Source organism: Balaenoptera musculus, chromosome 5 (genome assembly GCF_009873245.2).
Source record: "Balaenoptera musculus isolate JJ_BM4_2016_0621 chromosome 5, mBalMus1.pri.v3, whole genome shotgun sequence".
NCBI classification, from domain to species: Eukaryota; Metazoa; Chordata; class Mammalia; order Artiodactyla; family Balaenopteridae; genus Balaenoptera; species Balaenoptera musculus.
The window spans coordinates 122040339-122062482 of record NC_045789.1 but is presented as its reverse complement, the minus strand read 5'-3'; the positions used below and the strand labels follow the sequence as shown (position 1 = coordinate 122062482).

The 22144-nt window shown below is 36.3% G+C and overlaps 1 protein-coding gene across 2 annotated transcripts in view; it reads right to left on the bottom strand.

Annotated features, from left to right (window-relative positions):
• The window catches only part of SPATA5 (spermatogenesis associated 5), a 326484-nt gene that overhangs the window by 40406 nt on the left and 263934 nt on the right, over positions 1-22144 (bottom strand). The window contains exon 15 of one of the 2 annotated variants that reach the window (XM_036853530.1): positions 21759-21923. In XM_036853530.1, coding sequence (XP_036709425.1) covers positions 21759-21923 — 165 coding nt within the window. Of the gene's footprint in view, positions 1-21758; positions 21924-22144 lie in introns of those variants that run through there. The other variant, XM_036853531.1, reaches the window with a different exon arrangement.

Below are 22144 nucleotides of genomic sequence, written 5' to 3'. Positions count from 1 at the left end.
AATAAAAAAAAGGTAGGCCAAACTCATAGAAACGGAGAATAGAAAAGTGGTTTCCAGAGGCTAGGGGGTCGGGGAAATAGGGAGATGTTGGTAAAAGTGTACAAACTTTCAGTAATACGATGAATAAAAGGTCTGAAAATCTATGTATAATATGATGACTAAAGTTGATAATACTGTATTGTATAACTGAAATTTGCCAAGAGTAGAAACTAAAATTTCTCTCTCTCTCACACACACACACACACAATACGTGTATTGATATTAACTTGATGGAGGGAATCCTTTCACAGTGTATATCAAATCATCATGCTGTACACTTTAAATATCATACTTTTATTTGTCAATTATATCTCAATAAAGCTGGGGGGGAAAAAGAGGAAAGTAGGAGAGGGAGAGTAGGAAAAACAAAGGTGAATGTTTATTATCTATACTAGACTCCAGACGATAGTCTGTTATTGCCACCCAAATATAACTGTATTTGCTTCTTCTTTCATTCTCTAAAGTTGCTAAGCTTTCATTCTCTAAAGCTGTTGTAACATGTAGGGCACAACCCATTCTATGGGCATTTTTAATAGTGTAATAAATGGCTCCAGTTTACTATATGACTCCTATAAGGTAGCTTTGCTAATTGTGGGAGACTGCCTGATATGAAAAATAATTTAGTTTCAGCTAAGTCCTAAGTTCTAATTGCTGCGATCTGTGTATGAGCTTGATGTGTAGGCGAACATACATATATACATGTGCACTGTGGCAACAGAAGACCCACAAAATACAGGTAAAGCTAAGTCAATGTAAAAAGAAAAATTATCCTAGATTGCTCTGTATTACTCTACTGTAGTATTTTGTTAGGGTATTTTTTAAATTGTGCCAATAAAAAGAGATTGCTGAATATATAAACTCCATCACCTCACTGCCAGTGTGTGATGTGACAAGGTTCCTGAATCAGACAAAACTTTAAAAACGTAAAAACTTCTTTCTATAATGTACTTCTTCATTTAAAAGGTCCCTCCCCTCATCTATCATCTCCTAGCACAGTTATCCTGTGTTTTAAAACACGGCCATATAGTACTGCCATTGTGTAGTGTATGATCTACATGTAAAATACCGCATGTGCCCAAGTTAAAACCGCTCCTGTTGAGTACTGAGTCCCAGTTTCTGAGGAGAATGTTTTTCTGTTCATACAGGCAGAAATATCTGATTCAAATACAGTAGCATAATGTTCAAGAGAGAATGGTTTTCTTCATGGCTAACAGTTCTTTGAGGGAATAATTCTCCCTTGCCATTAAAAGTTATAAATCATCACAATTATGAGGACAAAAGTAAACTATTGAGCAAATATGGTGGTTTTTATCTATAAATATTTACAAAGCATAAACTGATTCCAAATAGATACTTTTTAAAGAAAGAATATATTTAATACCTTATTAAATGTATTTTGAAAGAAAAAATAGATAACTCATTAAAATTAAAAATTTCTGCTCTATGAAAGACATTGTTTAGAGTGAAAAGATAAGCCACGAACTAAGAAAAAAATCTTTAGACAACACAAATCTGATAAAGGAGTGGTATCCAAAATGTACAGAGAACTCTTAAATCCAAAAATAAGAAAACAACCCAGTTAAAAGTGGGCAAAATATGTGAATATTGACAGCTCACCAAAGAAGATATATAGATGGCAAATAAGCAAATGAAAAGACGCTAAACATCATATGTCATTAGGGAATTGCAAATTAACAATGAGATATCACTATGCATGTATTTAAATGGCTAAAATCTAAGACACTGACAACATCAAATGCTGATGGGGATATGGAGCAACAAGAACTTTCATTCATTGTTGGGAATGCAAAATGGCACAGCCATATTGGAAGACAGTTTGTCAGTTTCTTATAATTAAACATATTCTTACGTATGATCCAGCAATCACACTCCTAATATTTACCACAAAGAGACGAAATCTTAAGTCTATAAATAAAACTTTCACATAAATGTTTATAGCAGCTGTATTCAAGCTTCATTCATTAAACTTGTAAGTCCTTCAACAGGTGAACAGATAAACTGTGGTACATGCAGACAACGGTATATTATTCAACAATAAAAAGTAATGAGCTATCAAGCTACAAAAAGACACGGAGGAACCTTAAATGCAAAATGCTATGTGAAAGAAGATTCCAACTATATTGCATTCTGGAAAAGGCAAAACTATGAAGACAGTAAAAAGATCAAGGGTTTGGAGTCAGGGAGGAAGGGATGAATAAGTGGAGCACATGGGCTTTTTAGAGCCATGAAACTATTTTATATGATACAGTAATGGTGGATACAAATGTCATTATATATTTCTCAAAATCCATAGAAAGTACAACACCAAGAGTGAACCCTAACATAAATTATGGAGTTTAGTTAATAATAATAATCTAGGGACTTCCCTGGTGGCACAGTGGTTAAGAATCTGTCTGCCAATGCAGGGAACATGGGTTCAATCCCTGATCTGGGAAGATCCCATGTTCCGCAGAGCAACTAAGCCTGTGCGCCACAACTACTGAGCCCGCAGGCCTAGAGCCTGTGCTCCGCAACAAGAGAAGCCACTGCAATAAGAAGCCCGCGCACCGCAACAAAGAGCAGCCCCCGCTTGCCACAGCTAGAGAGAGCCCGCGTGCAGCAACGAACACCCAACGCAGCCTATAAATAAATAAATAAATAAATAAATAAATCTTAAAAAAAAACCCCTCTATCAATACTGGCTCAACAATTTTAATAAATATATCACAATAATGAAAGATAATAAGGGAAATTAGGAGGAGGTGAGATGGTAAATGGGAACTCTATATTTTCCACTTATTTTTCTGTAAGCCTAAAATTGCTCAAAAATAAAATCTATTAATAAAATATACATATAATTAAAAATGCTATGTAAGAGATAATTCTAGCTACTAAAAGCATATCTTTTAATAATGTAGAAGAAATAGTTCTAATTTTTCTAGTGAGATAAATGTTTGGAGATATGATTCCCATATATAGCTTTCAAGTTATAAAAATGCATCACTTAAAAAAAAAAAGGGAGAATTTTGGTCCTTTGTTAATAGAAAATGGTACTTTTCAGATTTTGTATATAAATACTAGAAAAATATGATCTTAAGCATGTATGTCCTAGTTTTAGGGGTCATGTTTAAGAATTGGTGACCAAATATTTATAAATATTTTTCTTTGGAAATTCTTTAATTGATGCCTTCTAATACATTTCCAAAAATTTTGTATAAAAATGTCTAACAAAGAAAAACTTCTTACAAGGGGCAGAATTGGTTATTAATTTTATTCTTCCTTTATTTATTTATTTATTTAACATCTTTATTGGAGTATAATTGCTTTACAATGGTGTGTTAGTTTCTGCTTTATAACAAAGTAAATCAGTTATACATATACATATGTCCCCATATCTCTTCCCTCTTGCGTCTCCCTCCCTCCCACCCTCCCTATAATTTTATTCTTTAACTCAGTTGTCTTTTTGGTGCTTGTAGGGGAAATTCCCAGTTTTTTCTATTTCTATGAATTTCCTCTTAAATTGGGGCCTTAAACCAAAAATTTTTTAGAGACAAATCCCTGTTATAAAACAAAATCTTACAGATTAAGTGGAGCTGCTCCCCGCAATGAAGTCCAGGTGCGGGGCCCTAGGATTCTTCCTCCTGTTTGCTCCTATGACCTGGGCTTGAGACAACCTCAAAGAACCCTGGTGCTTTTAGAGTCAGCTTTAAACTGTTCTCTAAAATATAAATATTTTCCAATTACAAAATCACTTACTACAGAAGTTTCTATTACTATTACCTTCCTTTCAGCTTCCACTCCAAAGTCCCTGATGCTAATAAGCCTCAGTAAAATGGAATAGCAGTGTTTAAGATGAGAGGAGACTAATACAATGGAGTCAATAAAATGTGTCATGCAATGTTAGTATAACCATGTGAAAATGTAATTGCATATAACAGAAAAGACTGGAAGTCCTTTCAGCAAATTATAAATTTGTTTATGTTCAATGGATGTGTAAAAATTTTTGGTGTAGAATAAATCCTTTTTTACGAGGAGCCTTGTAAAACCCTTTAAGTACCTTGAAAGTCAGCAGAAGAGGAAAGGTAAAGGGTTAAAGAGCAAGAAAAGCTATAGAAAGTAGACTAGAATACTTCTGAGTTCTTTTCTATTCACTTTTTTTTTATATAACCCCCAGATCCACCAGTTAAAAGATTCATTTGGGAAAGTAAAATTTTTTAAAAATGCAGATACCTCTGGGAGTGTTCTTGATTATTTGGCATTATGTAGTGAATTGATTTAATCAGACTGTTCCAACCAGACAAGTGACTGAGACTGTCAAAATAAAGAACTCAGAAAAGTAGGTCAAGAGGATGCTGGGGATCTTGGAAGATGAAGGGTGAAAAGCTATACAAAGAGATAAAGCGATGACAAACTTTGTCTAACCTAATCTTGCATAGGACTGGCTCTGTGCCTAGAAAAGAAAAAAAAAAAAAATCTCCCCTTTTCCTTTGGTTGGCTCTAATAGTGCACGTTCTCCTTCCTCCAGGATCTAAAACTTATGCCTACTACTGTTAGGTTACCTATACTACTAGGGTGTAAGACATGTCAGGGGGCTAGCTTGGAAACTATCCACCAATGCTTCTGGAAGCACTGCTTGAAATGAATGTTATTTTGAATTCTCAAAAGGCAACTTAGAGTAAACTTTTTGTAAACTAGGAACTGCCTATACTCATCTGATTCTCAAAGACAATTCAGGATGAAATTAATGACTATAAATTAACAGAAATCATCTTTGTTAGTTAGAAAAAAAGAAGTAAAAAATAGAACATGATCTGTGCTATGATGATGCGAGGTGTAATGGACTCTTAGTCAGCTTGGGCTACCATAGCAAAATACCATAGACTGGGTGACTGAAGCAATAGAAATTTATTTTCTCACAACCTGGAGGCTGGAAGTCTGAGACTTCATGCCATCATGGTCAGTTCCTGGTGAGGGCTCTTTTCCTATCTTGCAGACAGCCGCAAATATCATAGTAACCTCACATGGCCTTTCCTCTGTACATTCAGGATGCTTTATTAGGACCCTACTCTATCACTTCATTTAATCCTAGTTACTTCCTTTCCTTATATGCTTTATCTCCAAATACTGCCACGGTGGGGGTTAGGGCTTCAACATGTGAATTTTGCAGGGACAGAATTTAGTTCATAGTGACTCTTTAAAAAATTATAAGCAGGGCTTCCCTGGTGGCGCGGTGGTTGAGAATCTGCCTGCCAATGCAGGGGACACGGGTTCGAGCCCTGGTCTGGGAAGATCCCACATGCCGCGGAGCAACTAGGCCCGTGAGCCACAATTGCTGAGCCTGCGCGTCTGGAGCCTGTGCTCCGCAACAAGAGAGGCCGCGATAGTGAGAGGCCCGCGCACCGCGATGAAGAGTGGCCCCCACTTGCCGCAACTAGAGAAGGCCCTCGCGCAGAAACGAAGACCCAACACAGCCATAAATAAATAAATAAATAAAATTAATAATAATAATAATAAATTAAAAAAAAATTATAAGCAATTACTATCAGGAAAAAGAGGAAAGAAAACTTCAAGCTTATTAGGCACTAAGACCTCTCTCTCTCTCCCTCTCTCTCTCTCTCACTCTCTTTTTGTTTTGTTTTTTTTTTCCCCAATCAGCCTGTGGGTCTCTCTGTGAAGCACATAAAATGAGAGAAACATTCTCTTCTACTTTATTCTACATTTTGCCTATTATTTGACTATAAATGTGGATTATATATTGATCATCTAAAGTACTGTCTACCAAAGAAGAAAACATACAGTCTTCATGGGTGGTTAGCTTAGAAGGCATGATCAGTTTACATGTACAGCTATATTTAAACAAAGCTTTACAGATGTAGCTGGTTCAGCCAGCAAGTCACCTGATTCTTCAAACACCTGTAAAAGTTATACTTAGGCCCCTTGGAGGTCCTCAGGATATATCACTACAGGAGTAGCAAAAATAAAAGTTCAAAATAATACAGAACATAGTTATATATTACTTCATGCTATAAGATATTACTATAGAAAAAATTATTATATTGAGGTTTTAGGGTACTAACTGCAATAAACCACTTGGGGTAGGATCCAAGACATGCCCACATTAAACCAGATTTTATAATAAGCTAGATCATGTTCCAGTTGGACTTCGATATGTTTCAATTTTTACATAATTTAGAATGTTGTATAATATCAACCAAGTCTTATACTTACTTGAGTTATTTTATTATGTTCTTAAAATTCAATTATTGATTTATAGTTTTATATACAAGTACAAAGTGAATGAAAATATTAATGTAACTTGCTTTATATAATAAATATTCTAAAATTTTGTAAAGAAATATTTCTTTAAAATATGTAATTTAAAAGCACTGAGGGTATAATTTGCTCATGAAACTATCCCTAGAGGGTTCAAAAATAAACTAGACATGGCAAAAAGTTTTGTTGTGCTGTACACAGCAGGTGCACACTATTAATTTTATAGCATAAACATCTATTATTAAACTATAAGGAAGCCATGAATGAAATGGTAGAAGCCATGAATGAAATGTGTGCATGCATGCAAACTTCATGCCCATTATGACCAATTCAGTTGTACAACAAGAAAGTTCACTTTGAATTGACAACTTTTGATTCATCTCCCCCCTAAACTCCAGTTCTGACCCAGATTTATGACACAGGGAAGAAAAGAAAAAAGAAATGCTGGGGACTACTATTGTTCAGAGTGTTTGTTTGACCTTTCATATTTTTAAGAATTCTGGCAAGAAGTTAATGCTAGGCAAACTAAATACAATTCTTGCTTTTAAATATAAAACCACTCCTTAAGGATTCTTTTAAAGTGAATAAAAATATGCCAAGGGGCTACTTTTGCTATCACTGAAAGGGTCTTGTCCAAATGCCAAAAACAGTTTAAGTGATTTTTTTTTTTTTTGTAATTCTGAAGAAAAAGAGAAAATGACTAATTTATGATTTGGAACATTCAAAATCATAAAAGTGGCATGTGGATTATACCTAATTCTTTTTTTTCTTCTAAATGAACAGGGGAACTTTCCTACAAATATAAAAGCAAAACCCATTTTCCAGATTTTAAGCAAAAAGAGAGCTAGCTATTATTAAAGAACACCAGAAATAATAGTTGGAGGTTAAAAACAGACAAAACAAAACAAAAGAGAGACATGCAAATCTTAATTCTTTCTACTTTTCTTTCAAGCCTAAGGCAAGATTAGATTCAGTTTTTAAATCCCTAAAACACAGTAGAGGTTATGTTTAAGAACAATTTAATGACTGCAGTGCAACTCTAAACAACGATTTTACAGAGTTTTAGTAACACTGTAATAGAATGATACCTTTCAGAACTCAGAGTTACTGTCTCTTGAGGATGAAGAATAAGAACATCCCTATGTCACCGTCAAACACCACATGACATACCTGCAGTACTTTTGTCCTTAGCATTCGATTTCTGAGACTTACCTAAGCACTCGGGTTCAACCCTTAGCTAAAATGAAAGGGCATAGGAATTAGGTATGCGTATTTCCTAAATCATCGTTCTAGTAGAAATGCTAGGTTCACTATTTTTTTTTCTTTTTAATTAATAAAACTTACATTAAAAAATTAAGTCGTGGGCTTCCCTGGTGGCACGGTGGTTAAGAATCCGCCTGCCAATACAGGGGACACGGGTTCGAGCCCTGGACTGGGAAGATCCCACATGCCGCGGAGCAACTAAGCCCGTGTGCCACAACTACTGAGCCTGCGCTCTAGAGCCCAAGAGCCACAACTACTCAAGCCCGTGCACCTAGAGCCCGTGCTCTGCAACAACAGAAGCCACCGCAATGTGAAGCCCGCACCCGGCAAAGAAGAGTAGCCCCGGCTCACCGCAACTAGAGAAAGCTCGCGCGCAGCAACGAAAACCCAACGCAGCCAAAAATAAATAAATAAAATAAATAAATTTATATAAAAAAATTTAAGTCGTATGCAAGGAACTAGGAATTACCTTAACAGATATACTAAAATAGGGATATTATGTAGACAGTTTGAAAAGAAACGTTAGCTTTACACTTGAAAACAAAAAAATAGTATACATGCTTAAAAAGGAACAAATAAAAATAGGAATTACAGATGTTTATAAATATAAACCAGCTGAAATAAATGCTGCATGTAAATATGAAATATAGTTTGAATTTAAAGAACACACCACCAAAACTAAAAACATGACATACACGTGAAACACTCATGAGTATTCATAAAATCTAAGGAAACAAAATATGGAAAAATTAAGCAAATTGTAAATTCTTTATATTAGATATCAATTAAATTGATTTTGCTGATTTACAAAAAAAAAACCAAAATGATTTATTGAGCACTTGCTATATGTACTAGGATAAGTACACATATTACTTATTGTATGAATCATTTCATCTATTCTGGACAACAGAACTATAAAGGAGCGATCTCTCACATAATTTACATAATAAGGAAACTGGTCACAATCTAGGAAATGGTCAGACCTGGCATTTGGATTTAGATATTTCTCATTCCATAACTCATTTGCTTAACTGTAATGCAGTTTCACATAGTACAAACTGTTCATAAAAGAAGAAAAAGTTTTCACTTACATTGGTGGCATACTTTTAGTATACAGATCAATTAGGATCATTATTAGAAATTAGCCTACCTTCACCTCAAATAAGCAAACGAAAATATCCAACCCTACCAGAATCTATACTATAGAATTAGTACCATGCTTTACAATCCTTTAATTAATTAATTAATTAATTTTGATGTGGACCATTTTTTAAAAGTCTTTACTGAATTTGTTACAATATTGCTTCTGTTTTATGTTTTGGTTTTTTGGCCTCGAGGCACATGTGGGATCTTAGCTCCCTGACCAGGGATCAAACCCGCAGCCCCTGCATTGGAAGGCAAAGTCTTAACCACTCGATCGCCAGGGAAGTCCCTACACATCTTTTTAAAATCATGAGTTCCTTTCAAGTTGGTAGAACCCCTCCAAATTTATCACACATTTGAAGATGAAGAATCACAGATTAAATGTCTGTACAAAAATTCTGGAGAACCAGCATGAGTCAATAGAGAGACTGAGAATTTGGAAGAGGAGAAACAAGGTGGAATATTAAAATGCCATTATTATTGGCCTGAGTAATTCTTCATAGATACTTATTTAGCCTGGATACCAGGCTTGGGGACTAGATTATCAGGTAGGGAAGATTATCAGGGAAGTCTTGATGAACTTGTTGCCTCGATATACTGCTTCTCTTTATAAAGGGGCTTCAGTACTTTATATTTTCAGTAATAAAATGCTGTATTAAGTTTGTTGCCAGCCAGCCTCTCATTCAATATTCATTTCCTTTCTGACTAGTGCTTCTTGTAACCTGACAGCAGTTTTAAACACCTGGCAAGGAGTCAGTAATACAGGTATGGCAGCACAAGGTGTTCTGGAGGATGATTTGCTTGGTGTAAACATCCTATCTAAAACAGACTCAGGTAAGCTGAATTAAGGTTCTTTTTATTGCCAGTTTAAGTAGAAGTTCATGTTTGGAAATATAGAGAATGTTACATTTCCATATGCTGTAAGTTTTAAAAACTGTAAGTTAAAATGAACATTATAACTTTGTAGCTTTTTCTTACTTTCCTAACAAAGAGTCTAGGGAAAAAGTGGGCTGATGCATATTTCTGTTTTATAAGACTTTTTATCCTAACATCTCCAGAATCATAGATATTGAACCTGACTTGCTGTTCTTAAGGAAGTTGAAAAGCAGAAAAACCAAAAGTATCAGGAAAAAAAAAAAAAATCACTGGGCATGGGAATCTCTGAGCAATTAAAACTTTCATTTCCATTCAGTGGAAAATTGTTAAAGTTTGCTAAGGAGTTTTTTTTGTTTTTTTTTGGCCATGCCATGCAACTTATGGGATCTTAGTTCCCAGACAAGGGGTTAAACCGGGGCCCTCGGCAGTGAAAGCATGGAGTCCTAACCACTAGGCTGCCAAGGAATTCCTAGGAGAATTTTATTAAAATCCAAATTCTATGAACTGTCAGAGTCTTTCAAGGTTCCCATTCCTCTGGTGCCATGATTAAGATCTCTAGGCCACAGAAGCAAGTATTCAGAGACACTGACCACAACCCCAAGATCCCAGGTTTCTACAAGCATTGTAAGGAAAACATAACCATGTTATATGTCCCTGGAGGTCCAACCCCTAAAGAATTCCTTATACAATTAATCTAATCTATGACAGGTATATAGGCACACATTTTTAGCACTAGAAAGGATCATAAAGGCCATTATTTCTACTCCCTTATTAAAATACAAGAACTGAGCTCTAGAGATGGTAACTGATTTGGCCAAACTAATACTGCAGTAAATGGTCAAGATGGGACTTAAGTCTAGGTCTTGGTCTTTACCAAATGGTAAGGGAGAGGGGTGGAGGACTGGCTTAAAAGTTACAGTCTAAATATAAGCTTTTAGTGTATCTGATTTTTGCTCTGGAAGGTTTTATCATGATTCATTTACAGCACGGCAGCTACATTTTAGCCATTGAACAGAGCTGCAGAGATAAGGTACTTGCCCTAGGAGCTTATATTCAAAGTTACAAGTGGTAATATGGCTCAGAAGACATAATCCACCTGACTTTTAATATTTTGGCCATTCATATCAGGTGCTGCACCTCATGGCAGGTTTATTAACGTGCTAATGTTGTACAAAAGACATCTTTAAATTCCCATTTATCCCATTCACAAAACAAATGTCCAAGGGCTCATGAGGCAAATCTTAAAGTCACAGAAAGTAGTTTATCTTCTTGTAATTAAAATCTAAATTTATTTATTTGATGAATACATATAAACTTTATATGAGGTACTGTGCGAGTAGGCACTGTGAGGGATATTTAAAGGTGGATAAGCCAAAAAATGAGACGACCCTGTATAGATGTGAAGGTTGTGCATATACAAGGATGCCCAGCTGAGGGGGTGAATAAGGACTTAATGAAATAGGGACTTTCATGAAAGCTCATGTTCTGCTTGACAAGCCTCTTGCCCTCACAGGAATCTGTCATCAAATGGGGTAAAGGAGCATCTTTTTCTAATTCACGTAAAGGTGCTCCATAGGCTAAGCTAGTGGTGGCCTTGGACACAAATGCCACCAATCTTTCAAAAACACAAATCTGACCACAATATTTCTTATTAAATTCTTCAATGGTTCTCCACTGCTTAAAGGAGAAAAACAAGTCCAGATGATGTGCAAGGTCCTTCACATTTGTCTGACCTACTTTTCCTGCTTTATCACCTACTACTTCCACCCTCAGACTCTTTTTCTACTCATATTTTAACCTTTAACTGAATCTAGAACACACTATATTCTTTTATGCATCTCTGCCTTTCTGTGTGCCAGGCATGCTCCCCTTTCCAGCCCTACTCTACTTTGGGAACTCCTATTCACCTATTAAGACTCAGATCAACTATCCCCACCTTGAATCCCAGTTAGCGTAAGTTACATCCTCTTCTTTCTCCCCTAGTATTCTGCACATCATTACATCATGCCACATAAAACACATTATACAGAACTTAGTTGTTTATATGTCTTTCCCTCTAAACTAAAGACCTTATTCACAATACCTGGGAAATAATGTAAGTGAATAAAGAAAAACATAGTTCCTAACTTCAAGTAGCTTACAATTTTTTGCGAAGATGACATCGAGGTAGCTAAAGACAACAACTGTCAGAAAAGTACATATAAAAAAATGTAAAGATGTTTCATATCCACTGTCCACAAGAGCAGGCAAATCTTTATCAAAGATTCAGAGATGTTAAGGGGAACTAAGAAACAGTTTCAAAGATTCTTCTGTTGACTCAGAGGCAGGAAGAGTCTTTCAGGAGGAGTTGAAAGATCCAGGTTCTGGTTCTGGGTCTGTCACTTATTTGATGTGGGACTTCAGACATATCAATTGTTTTTGCTTGGCTCTAGTTCTTTTGCTACAGCGGTGTTCTCACAGTGTTAGGCACTCAGATAACGTATATCAAAAAAAAAAAAAGTTTAAAACCAGAAGTGTCACTTTAGTGAATGTTAAAACTGATATTTTTGTTCATCAGAATTACTTAAGAGTCAACACATAAATCATCCATCCAACATTAATGTCCACTGATTCAGTGGACAGAGTGGTTGCTTTGCTGGACTCCAAGAAGCAGAAAACCTGGTTTCTGCCATAGAGAATCTTACAGTTTGTTTACGGGGTGGGGTGGGGGGTGGGCGGGGAGGGGGAAGGGGACGGGACATGAGGCGGCTGCTCATATTAAAATAACCACAAAAATATCCTAAGAGCTAAACAAGTGAAACAGAAATCAGAGTAAAGGAGTTCAAAAGGAGAAGCCATTTCTGGGTGGGGTTGTCATGATGGTTTTATGACAAAGCAGTGATTTCAGTAGGTTGTATAAACAAAGAGTACTCTGAAATTCTGGGCTATAGATATAGAATTTTAGGGTAAATGCACAAGAAAGAGTAGAGAAAACAAAGATCTCAAATAAGAACAGCAGACCAGCTGGTAACAACAGCATGATTTCATAGGGCAGTTTCTGATAAGGCGGGACAAGCAGATTGCACGTGTGTCTACAGGAGCTTGCTACGTCCTGCAGTGCCCTGCTTCACTCTGAGATAGGAACACCGCTGCTAGCTGCTCTCTACCAGCACTACCCAGGTAGCCTGAGACCAGGCCAAAACGTGTCCTGTCCTGCCTTAGGATCTTTAGTCCTATCTTAGATGTGCTGTTAGGCTGGTCATATAGAGTCAATCTATACCAGGTTCTAGTACATTGATCCTGATTTTTAGACTAGGGAAAACAGTCACAAGAAGCTTCATGTAGGAAGAGTACAGATATCCTACGTGGTTACAATTGCTCCTTCTGTTTTCACTGGGTAGGAGAAAAGAGAGAGGCCATCAGAAGGAATAATAATCAGCAAGATAGAAAAGTAATTTAAGTCTCTCCCTTTATTAGCTATAATAACTCAAGCACAGTGAAAGGAACGCTTCTTGAATTAAAGAGGCACACTGGAAGGTGATTTTTTAATGTCAAGCTGGCATGAAGACCTTGAGCTATTATGAGACGCAGGAGGGCCTAGACTACAGAACAGAATTCAGGGCAAGACACATCACTTTAGTAAAATAGAGATATGTACACTAAATTTACATGAAGTTAAAGCTTTATGAAAAATTAATGTGAAATTATTTAACTCTAACAAATTGCTAGAGCTAGATTCATAAGATGACCCTAAAAATCACCATATAAAGTAGATTTTTACGTTTTGAAGAAAAGACTAAGAGGCAAACTCAATTATTATAAATAATAATTTCAGATAAATTATCTGGTTATTGAGACAATGAAAACTGCCTTATGGCAGCATCATCCAATACTGTAGTGGTAAATATAAATACTGAACTGATAAAACGAGGAAAGGATGAAGGGAAATAACATTTATGAAGCACTCCTTATGTGTCAGGCCTTGTTTCTTGGTGCTTTTACATTTATTATCTCATTTAACCCTCAAAACAATTTCAGTCACATAGATATCTTATAAATGACGAAACTGAGGTTCAAAGAAGTTAAATAACTTGCCTGTAACCACCCAAAGAGAAAAGAGCTACAGTTCGATTAAAAGTCTACTCAACTGCAGCATTAAAATTCTTTTTTTTCCCCTACTTTATTGCCTCTCTTGAAAGCTGAATTCTCAAATCTTGATATATGAAATAAATGCTATCATTGCCTATATTATTTATAAAATGTACAGCTGATACCTGGCTCTTAGAGAGTTTGTCAGTTTTAATGAGATAATCACTAAAAGGAGGGTAACATCCAAATGCAAATAAACATTCAATCCAAATTTTAGATATTAATTGTCAGTCTGTGTCAGCAAATTCCTATACAGAGAGGAAATTATGTATCTTCTTCATCACCTCTGTCCTCAAGCACATGGCACATGGGTAATGGGCCCCGTCATGGCTTCATATGCATCTATTTGTGACTGCTGATTTCCTGTCAGTGGGTAAGATAAACGTTTTCTTAAAGGAGCTAGGATAATTTGATATAAGACAAATACATGAAGTGGAATCTGCTACAAATAACTTAAAAAACAAAAATCAAAGGCAAAAGAAAACAATAGCTATAACCAAAAATGACTCTTTATTTCCTCCTGAAGTGAATTCCCATCTGCTTTTAAATGGCAACATGTTTTTCCATTAACTGGGAGCTACAGCCAAGAAGCCAAAGACAATGAGGTTCTGGCCGCGGGGGAGCTGCAGGCGGCAGAGATGGCTGAAGGATGCTGCCTGCTTCAGCCGTTCCTTAGAGGCTGCTCCCTAGGGACCACATTCCCTTTTCAGCTGGTGACAAACTTCCTCTTAGGACTCTCCTGAGGATTAAAATAATGCTTTAATTCCCTGTATATCCTCTCCAAGGAGGGAAAATGAAGTAACTCAGAAGGGTAGAAGGAGCTACTTCAAACTTTGGGTGTCTGTAAGCTTTTACGGAACAATGTTGACCTGGCAAAAGCACCAGGTGACAAGAAAATATTTTAAAAAATTAACCCTCCTATCCCAGTCCTTTAATGAGTGCCACTATCATCTCCATCCTAAACATTCTAAACAACTTTTTAATTAAAAATAAAATATTCACTACAGTTAAAATAAACATTTTATATTTCTAAAAAACAGAGTGTCAGCAATTTCCTCATTTCTGGCTCACCCAGCCAAATTCTTGTTCGTATAGCTGATACTGTACAGTCAAATAAAATTAATTTTATATAATACTGAATATACTACTCTCCCGTGAAGACAATGAACTGAGTCAGTAGTTTCATTTTTACACCAAAAGTGCCCACAGAGACACCCCAACTCTGAAAAAGAGGCTGTGCCTATAGCAGGGTGCATTGTTACGAGAAGGTTCCTCTATGACAAATGAGAAGGGAAAGTCTATTTTTCCTAAATCTAACTTTTTTTCAGTTCATTAAGTGTTTGTTAAGTGTGTACTATGTAGTAGGTTCTGTGCTGAAGGATATGGCCTTGCTGGGGGAAGAAATAAATTAGTTACATCAGTGGTAAAGCACTGAGCTTGTAGGTACCAGATGACTGAGGTTCAAGCTTTCAATTTGTTTTACTATTTAAAAACCTATCAGAAAAAAAAAACAAAAAAAACAGAACACCTATCAGGGACTTCCCCGGTGGCGCAGTGGTTAAGAATCTGCCTGCCAACGCAGGGGACACGGGTTCGAGCCCCAGTCTGGGAAGATCACACATGCCTCGGGGCAACTAAGCCCGTGTGCCACAACTACTGAAGCCCAGGCGCCTAGAGCCCATGTTCCGCAACAGGAGAAGCCACCGCAATGAGAAGCCCACTCACCGCAACGAAGAGTAGCCCCCGCTCGCTGCAACTAGAGAAAGCCCTCGCAGCAACGAAGACCCAATGCAGCCAAAAAAAAAAAGATCAAAACTAATTTTGGCTTTCAAACATTGTTGTGCCATTTTAATTCTGATAGAAGAAAAAAAGATGAGAGATCTTATATTTTATATGAAGCTAAGTTTAATCTATCTTAAATTTCCTATTGATTAATTTTGAGACTTTAAAAAGATAATATTTTTCCTCAAACAATAATGCACCTGTGTGAATTACTTAAATATTCAGACCAAACCCTCCACCCATAACAAAAAACGTGGAACAAACCTGTCTTGTCCAAATTGAAAACCCTAGAACTACTAAGATATGGCTCTGGAATAAATGCCTATGAAGCTGTAATAATATACTGATTATAACTAGGACCACAGTAAGATACCCTTCCCTCACCCAAGCAATACGGGACATAAAAACGTAAACTGAGGGGCAGAGTTTTCTGCTACTTTCTCTGTGACTATTTTTAGAAAATCTGATATAAAAATTAATCAGAAATGAATTTGCCTATATTTCAGACTGAATTAGGCATGTACTACATAAGAACTAGTAAGCTGGTACAATAATTCCTGGCACCAAGTGAGTTTTTACCTTTCAGTCAGACAGGACCTCACTGGCTTTGCTTTTTGTTTTGCACTTCTGTGTTACTACCATGAATTACTTCAAAGAGAGAAAGGCATATTTATACCTTGCTAACTACTCTTCCACTTCACTCAACTCAAGTGAAAGATTTATGGTTTCTTTTCCTGCCTACTTCCTGTAAACTGACATATCATACACAGCCCTTGGTCTCACATCAAAAACTAAATTCTAGAAATGCTGGAGCAGTCAGTTAGCAGTAACTGTATGTTCATTTTAACTTAATGGATGGTCATGCCACAGAGATGCTCATAAAGATTATTGTTTCAGACAGGACTTTAAAGGTGAACGCACTTTAACTGCTTCTCAAGCTACTTTCTACATGGATTTTCCACCCCAGTGGAATTTAAAAATTTAAAGGGGGAAAATCAAACAGACATAGTTACTAGTTGAAAAAAACAGTGAGTAGATTTGAGATTTATTTTGGTTGTTGTTATTAGCTATGACTACATGATATACTAAATCCAATTCCACATGTAAATTTACCTACAAGACTCTCTGAGTACCACTAATGATCTATTATGTGTTAATCTCTTTGGTTTTTACAGAAGACAGATAAAAAATAATAGCAAGCAAAACAGAATGTGGAGTCCCGGACTGCTGGATAATTCAGAATGAAAAGAATCTACAGCTTCTTACTTAAGAAAGTATTAATTTCCCAGTACAGACCCATATCAGTGGTATTCAGAAGACATTTCTGTGTTGAGGAATATATAGTCCAAATTTTTCTTAAGAAATACATGTAGAAAAGCTGCACAAATAGTTTAATGCAATTTTATTCTGTAAATAAAAACAGCCTAAGTAAGGAGTTGCTAAGGACAGAAAAAATATTTATTTGCCATACTTAAAATTTTCATATTTTCACAGAGGTCTTGCTATTCTTGTTGAGAGTATACTTTTACTATTAAGGGCAGACTGGCTGTCCCTTTTATGGTTTTTATGAGAGAATCTTTGTAGACTGAGATAATTTTCCCAAATCTTAAAAGATAATAATAAAATCTCTCTGCCAAGTCTTTTGTATTTCAGAGTGCTTGCTTACATGATATCTTAATCTCATTTTTATGATCTCTATGAGAAAACAGTAGGGCAAGTTGTACACCATTTCCATTTGATAGGGTAAAGCAATCAAAGTTCAGGGATGTGTATAACTGGTTGGAAGCTGCTGTATCAAAAAGCCCCTAGACTGGCTGAATGGATACAAAAACAAGACCTGTATATATGCTGTCTACAAGAGACCCACTTCAGACCTAGGGACACATACAGACTGAAAGTGAGGGGATGGAAAAAGATAATCCATGCAAATGGAAATCAAAAGAAAGCTGGAGTAGCAATTCTCACATTAGACAAAATAGGCTTTAAAACAAAGACCATTATAAGAGACAAAGAAGGACACGACATAATGATCAAGGGATCAATCCAAGAAGAAGATATAACAATTGTAAATATTTATGCACCCAACATAGGAGCACCTCAATACATAAGGCAAATACTAACAGCCATAAAAGGGGAAATCAACAGTAACACAATCAGAGTAGGGGACTTTAACACCCCACTTTCACCAATGGACAGATCATCCAAAATGAAAATAAATAAGGAAACACAAGCTTTAAATGATACATTAAACAAGATGGACTTAGTTGATATTTATAGGACATTCCATCCAAAAACAACAGAATACACATTCTTCTCACGTGCTCATGGAACATTCTCCAGGATAGATCATATCTTGGGTCACAAATCAAGCCTCGGTAAATTTAAGAAAATTGAAATCATATCAAGTATCTTTTCCGACTACAACGCTATGAGACTAGATATCAATTACAGGAAAAAATCTGTAAGAAATACAAACACATGGAGGTTAAACAACACACTACTTAATAACCAAGAGATCACTGAAGAAATCAAAGAGGAAGTCATTTGTCATAGAAACAAATGACAATGAAAACACAACGACCCAAAACCTATGGGATGCAGCAAAAGCAGTTCTAAGAGGGAAGTTTATAGCAATACAGTCCTACCTTAAGAAACAAGAAACATGTCAAATAAACAATCTAGCCTTACACCTAAAGCAATTAGAGAAAGAAGAACAAAAAAAAACCCCCAAAGTTAGCAGAAGGAAAGAAATCATAAAGATCAGATCAGAAATAAATGAAAAAGAAATGAAGGAAATGATAGCAAAGATCAATAAAACTAAAAGCTGGTTCTTTGAGAAGATAAACAGAATTGATAAACCATTAGCCAGACTTATCAAGAAAAAAAGGGAGAAGACTCAAATCAATAGAATTAGAAATGAAAAAGGAGAAGTAACAACTGACACTGCAGAAATACAAAGGATCCTGAGAGATTACTACAAGCAACTCTATGCCAATAAAATGGACAACCTTGAATAAATGGACAAATTCTTAGAAATGCACAACCTTCCGAGACTGAAGCAGGAAGAAGTAGAAAATATGAACAGACCAATCACAAGCACTGAAATTGAAACTGTGATTAAAAATCTTCCAACAAACAAAAGTCCAGAACCAGATGGCTTCACGGGCGAATTCTATCAAACATTTAGAGAACAGCTAACACCTATCCTTCTCAAACTCTTCCAAAATATAGCAGAGGGAGGAACACTCCCAAACTCATTCTACGAGGCCACCATCACGCTGATACCAAAACCAGACAAAGATGTCACAAAGAAAGAAAACTACAGGCCAATATCGCTGATGAACATTGATGCAAAAATCCTCAACAAAATACTAGCAAACAGAATCCAAGAGCACATTAAAAGGATCATACACCATGATCAAATGGGATTTATCCCAGGAATGCAAGGATTCTTCAATATACAAAAATCAATCAACGTGATACACCATATTAACAAATTGAAGGAGAAAAACCATATGATCATCTCAATAGATGCAGAGAAAGCTTTCGACAAAATTCAACACCCATTTATGATAAAAACCCTCCAGAAAGTAGGCATAGAGGGAACTTTCCTCAACAGAATAAAGGCCATATATGACAAACCCACAGCCAACATTGTCCTCAATGGTGAAAAACTGAAACCATTTCCACTAAGATCAGGAACAAGACAAGGTTGCCCACTCTCACCACTATTATTCAACATAGTTTTGGAAGTGTTAGCCACAGCAATCAGAGAAGAAAAAGAAATAAAAGGAATCCAAATTGGAAAAGAAGTAGTAAAGCTGTCACTGTTTGCAGATGACATGATACTATACATAGAGAATCCTAAAGATGCTATCAGAAAACTACTAGAGCTAATCAATGAACTTGGTAAAGTAGCAGGATACAAGATTAATGCAAAGAAATCTCTTGCAGTCCTATACACTAATGATGAAAAATCTGAAAGTGAAATTAAGAAAACACTCCCATTTACCATTGCAACAAAAAGAATAAAATATCTAGGAATAAACCTACCTAAGGAGACAAAAGACCTGTATGCAGAAAACTATAAGACACTGATGAAAGAAATTAAAGATGATACAGATAGATGGAGAGATGTACCATGTTCTTGGATTGGAAGAATCAACATTGTGAAAATGACTCTACTACCCAAAGCAATCTACAGATTCAATGCAATCCCTATCAAACTACCACTGGCATTTTTCACAGAACTAGAACAAAAAATTTCACAATTTGTATGGAAACACAAAAGACCCCGAATAGCCAAAGCAATCTTGAGAAAGAAAAACGGAGCTGGAGGAATCAGGCTCCCTGACTTCAAACTATACTACAAAGCTACAGTAATCAAGACAGTATGATACTGACACAAAAACAGAACTATAGATCAATGGAACAAGATAGAAAGCCCAGAGATAAACCCACGCACATATGGTCACCCTATCTTTGATAAAGGAGGCAAGAGTGTACAATGGAGAAAAGACAGCCTCTTCAGTAAGTGATGCTGGGAAAACTGGACAGCTACATGTAAAAGAATGAAATTAGAACACGCCCTAACACCATACACAAAAATAAACTCAAAATGGACTAAAGACCTAATGTAAGGCCAGACACTATAAAACTCTTAGAGGAAAACATAGGCAGAACACTCTGTGACATAAATCACAGCAAGATCCTTTTGGACCCACCTCCTAGAGAAATGGAAATAAGAACAAAAATAAACCAATGGGACCTAATGAAACTTAAAAGCTTTTGCACAGCAAAGGAAACCATAAACAAGACGAAAAGACAACCCTCAGAATGGGAGAAAATATTTGCAAATGAAGTAAGTGACAAAGGATTAATCTCCAAAACATACAAGCAACTCACGCAGCTCAATTTCAAAAAAACAAACAACCCAATCCAAAAATGGGCAGAAGACCTAAATAGACATTTCTCCAAAGAAGATATACAGATGGCCTACAGACACATGAAAGAATGCTCAACATCATTAATCATTAGAGAAATGCAAATCAAAACTACAATGAGATATCATCTCACACCGGTCAGAATGGCCATCATCAAAAAATCTACAAACAATAAATGCTGGAGAGGGTGTGGAGAAAAGGGAACCCTCTTGCACTGTTGGTGGGAATGTAAATTGATACAGCCACTATGGAGAACAGTATGGAGGTTCCTTAAAAAACTAAAAATAGAACTACCACACGACCCAGCAATCCCACTACTGGGCATATACCCTGAGAAAACCATAATTCAAAAAGAGTCATGTACCAAAATGTTCATTGCAGCTCTATTTACAATAGCCAGGACATGGAAGCAACCTAAGTGTCCATCAACAGATGAATGGATAAAGAAGATGTGGCACATATATACAATGGAATATTACTCAGCCATAAAAAGGAACGAAACTGAGTTATTTGTAGTGAGGTGGATGGACTGTCATACAGAGTGAAGTAAGTCAGAAAGAGAAAAACAAATACCGTATGCTAACACATGTATATGGAATCTAAAAAAAAAAAAAAAAGAAAAAAAGAATGGTCAGAAGAACCTAGGGGCAAGACGGGAATAAAGATGCAGACCTACTAGAGAATGGACTTGAGGATACGGGGAGGGGAAGGGTAAGCTGGGACGAAGTGAGAGAGCGGCATGGACATATATACACTACCGAACGTAAAATAGCTAGCCAGTGGGAAGCAGCCGCATAGCACAGGGAGATCAGCTCGGTGCTTTGTGACCACCTAGAGGGGTGGGATAGGGAGGGTGGGAGGGAGGGAGATGCAAGAGGGAAGAGATATGGGAACATATGTATATGTATAACTGATTCACTTTGTTATAAAGCAGAAACTAGCACACCATTGTAAAGCAATTATATTCCAATAAAGATGTTAAAATAAACAAACAAAAAACAAAAAAAAAAGCCCCAAAAGAAGAATCTTCTACTTCTAGTCCAGTGTTCTCTCCACTATATTATGCTGCTTCTCTGAAGACTACATTTTGAGAAATAAGATAAGCTAGGTAAAAACAATTGAAATATAATAGAGGCCAGGTAAAATGCTATTTAACTTAGTGACTACCTATCAATGTAGTGTATTTCCTGTTTTAAGATTACTTAATACACAGTTATTTAAAACAGCTGGCATCAAGCAATCTTTTCTTTGCTAATGACCCCAAGCCACTGTTTTCTTCCCACCAACGTATTTTAAGGGGAACTATCTTACCTCTGCTCCTGAATATGTATCTGTTTGGAGGATGAGTTCATTCAGATCAACATCATTACTGACTGGCATAGACTGAAACCGCAAGTTAAATATTTCCCTTCTTGTTGCTGCATCTGGTAAAGGCACGTAGATGATTCTATCAATTCTTCCAGGCCGCATCAAGGCCTATAAAGAAGAAGGGGCAACAAAGATTAACCAAGCTCAGAATTGATATTCCATATGAAGGAACCCAAGGCAAGAGGATGCCCAGAATCTCATGAATATCTCACTATTATCATAATTAGTAAATAAAACAAGTACTAGAGATTCTAAAATCTATTTCAAAGATTTAAACAAATAAACAATGTCAGAGTACTTCTGAAAATAGAAAAGCAGGATTTCTGAAA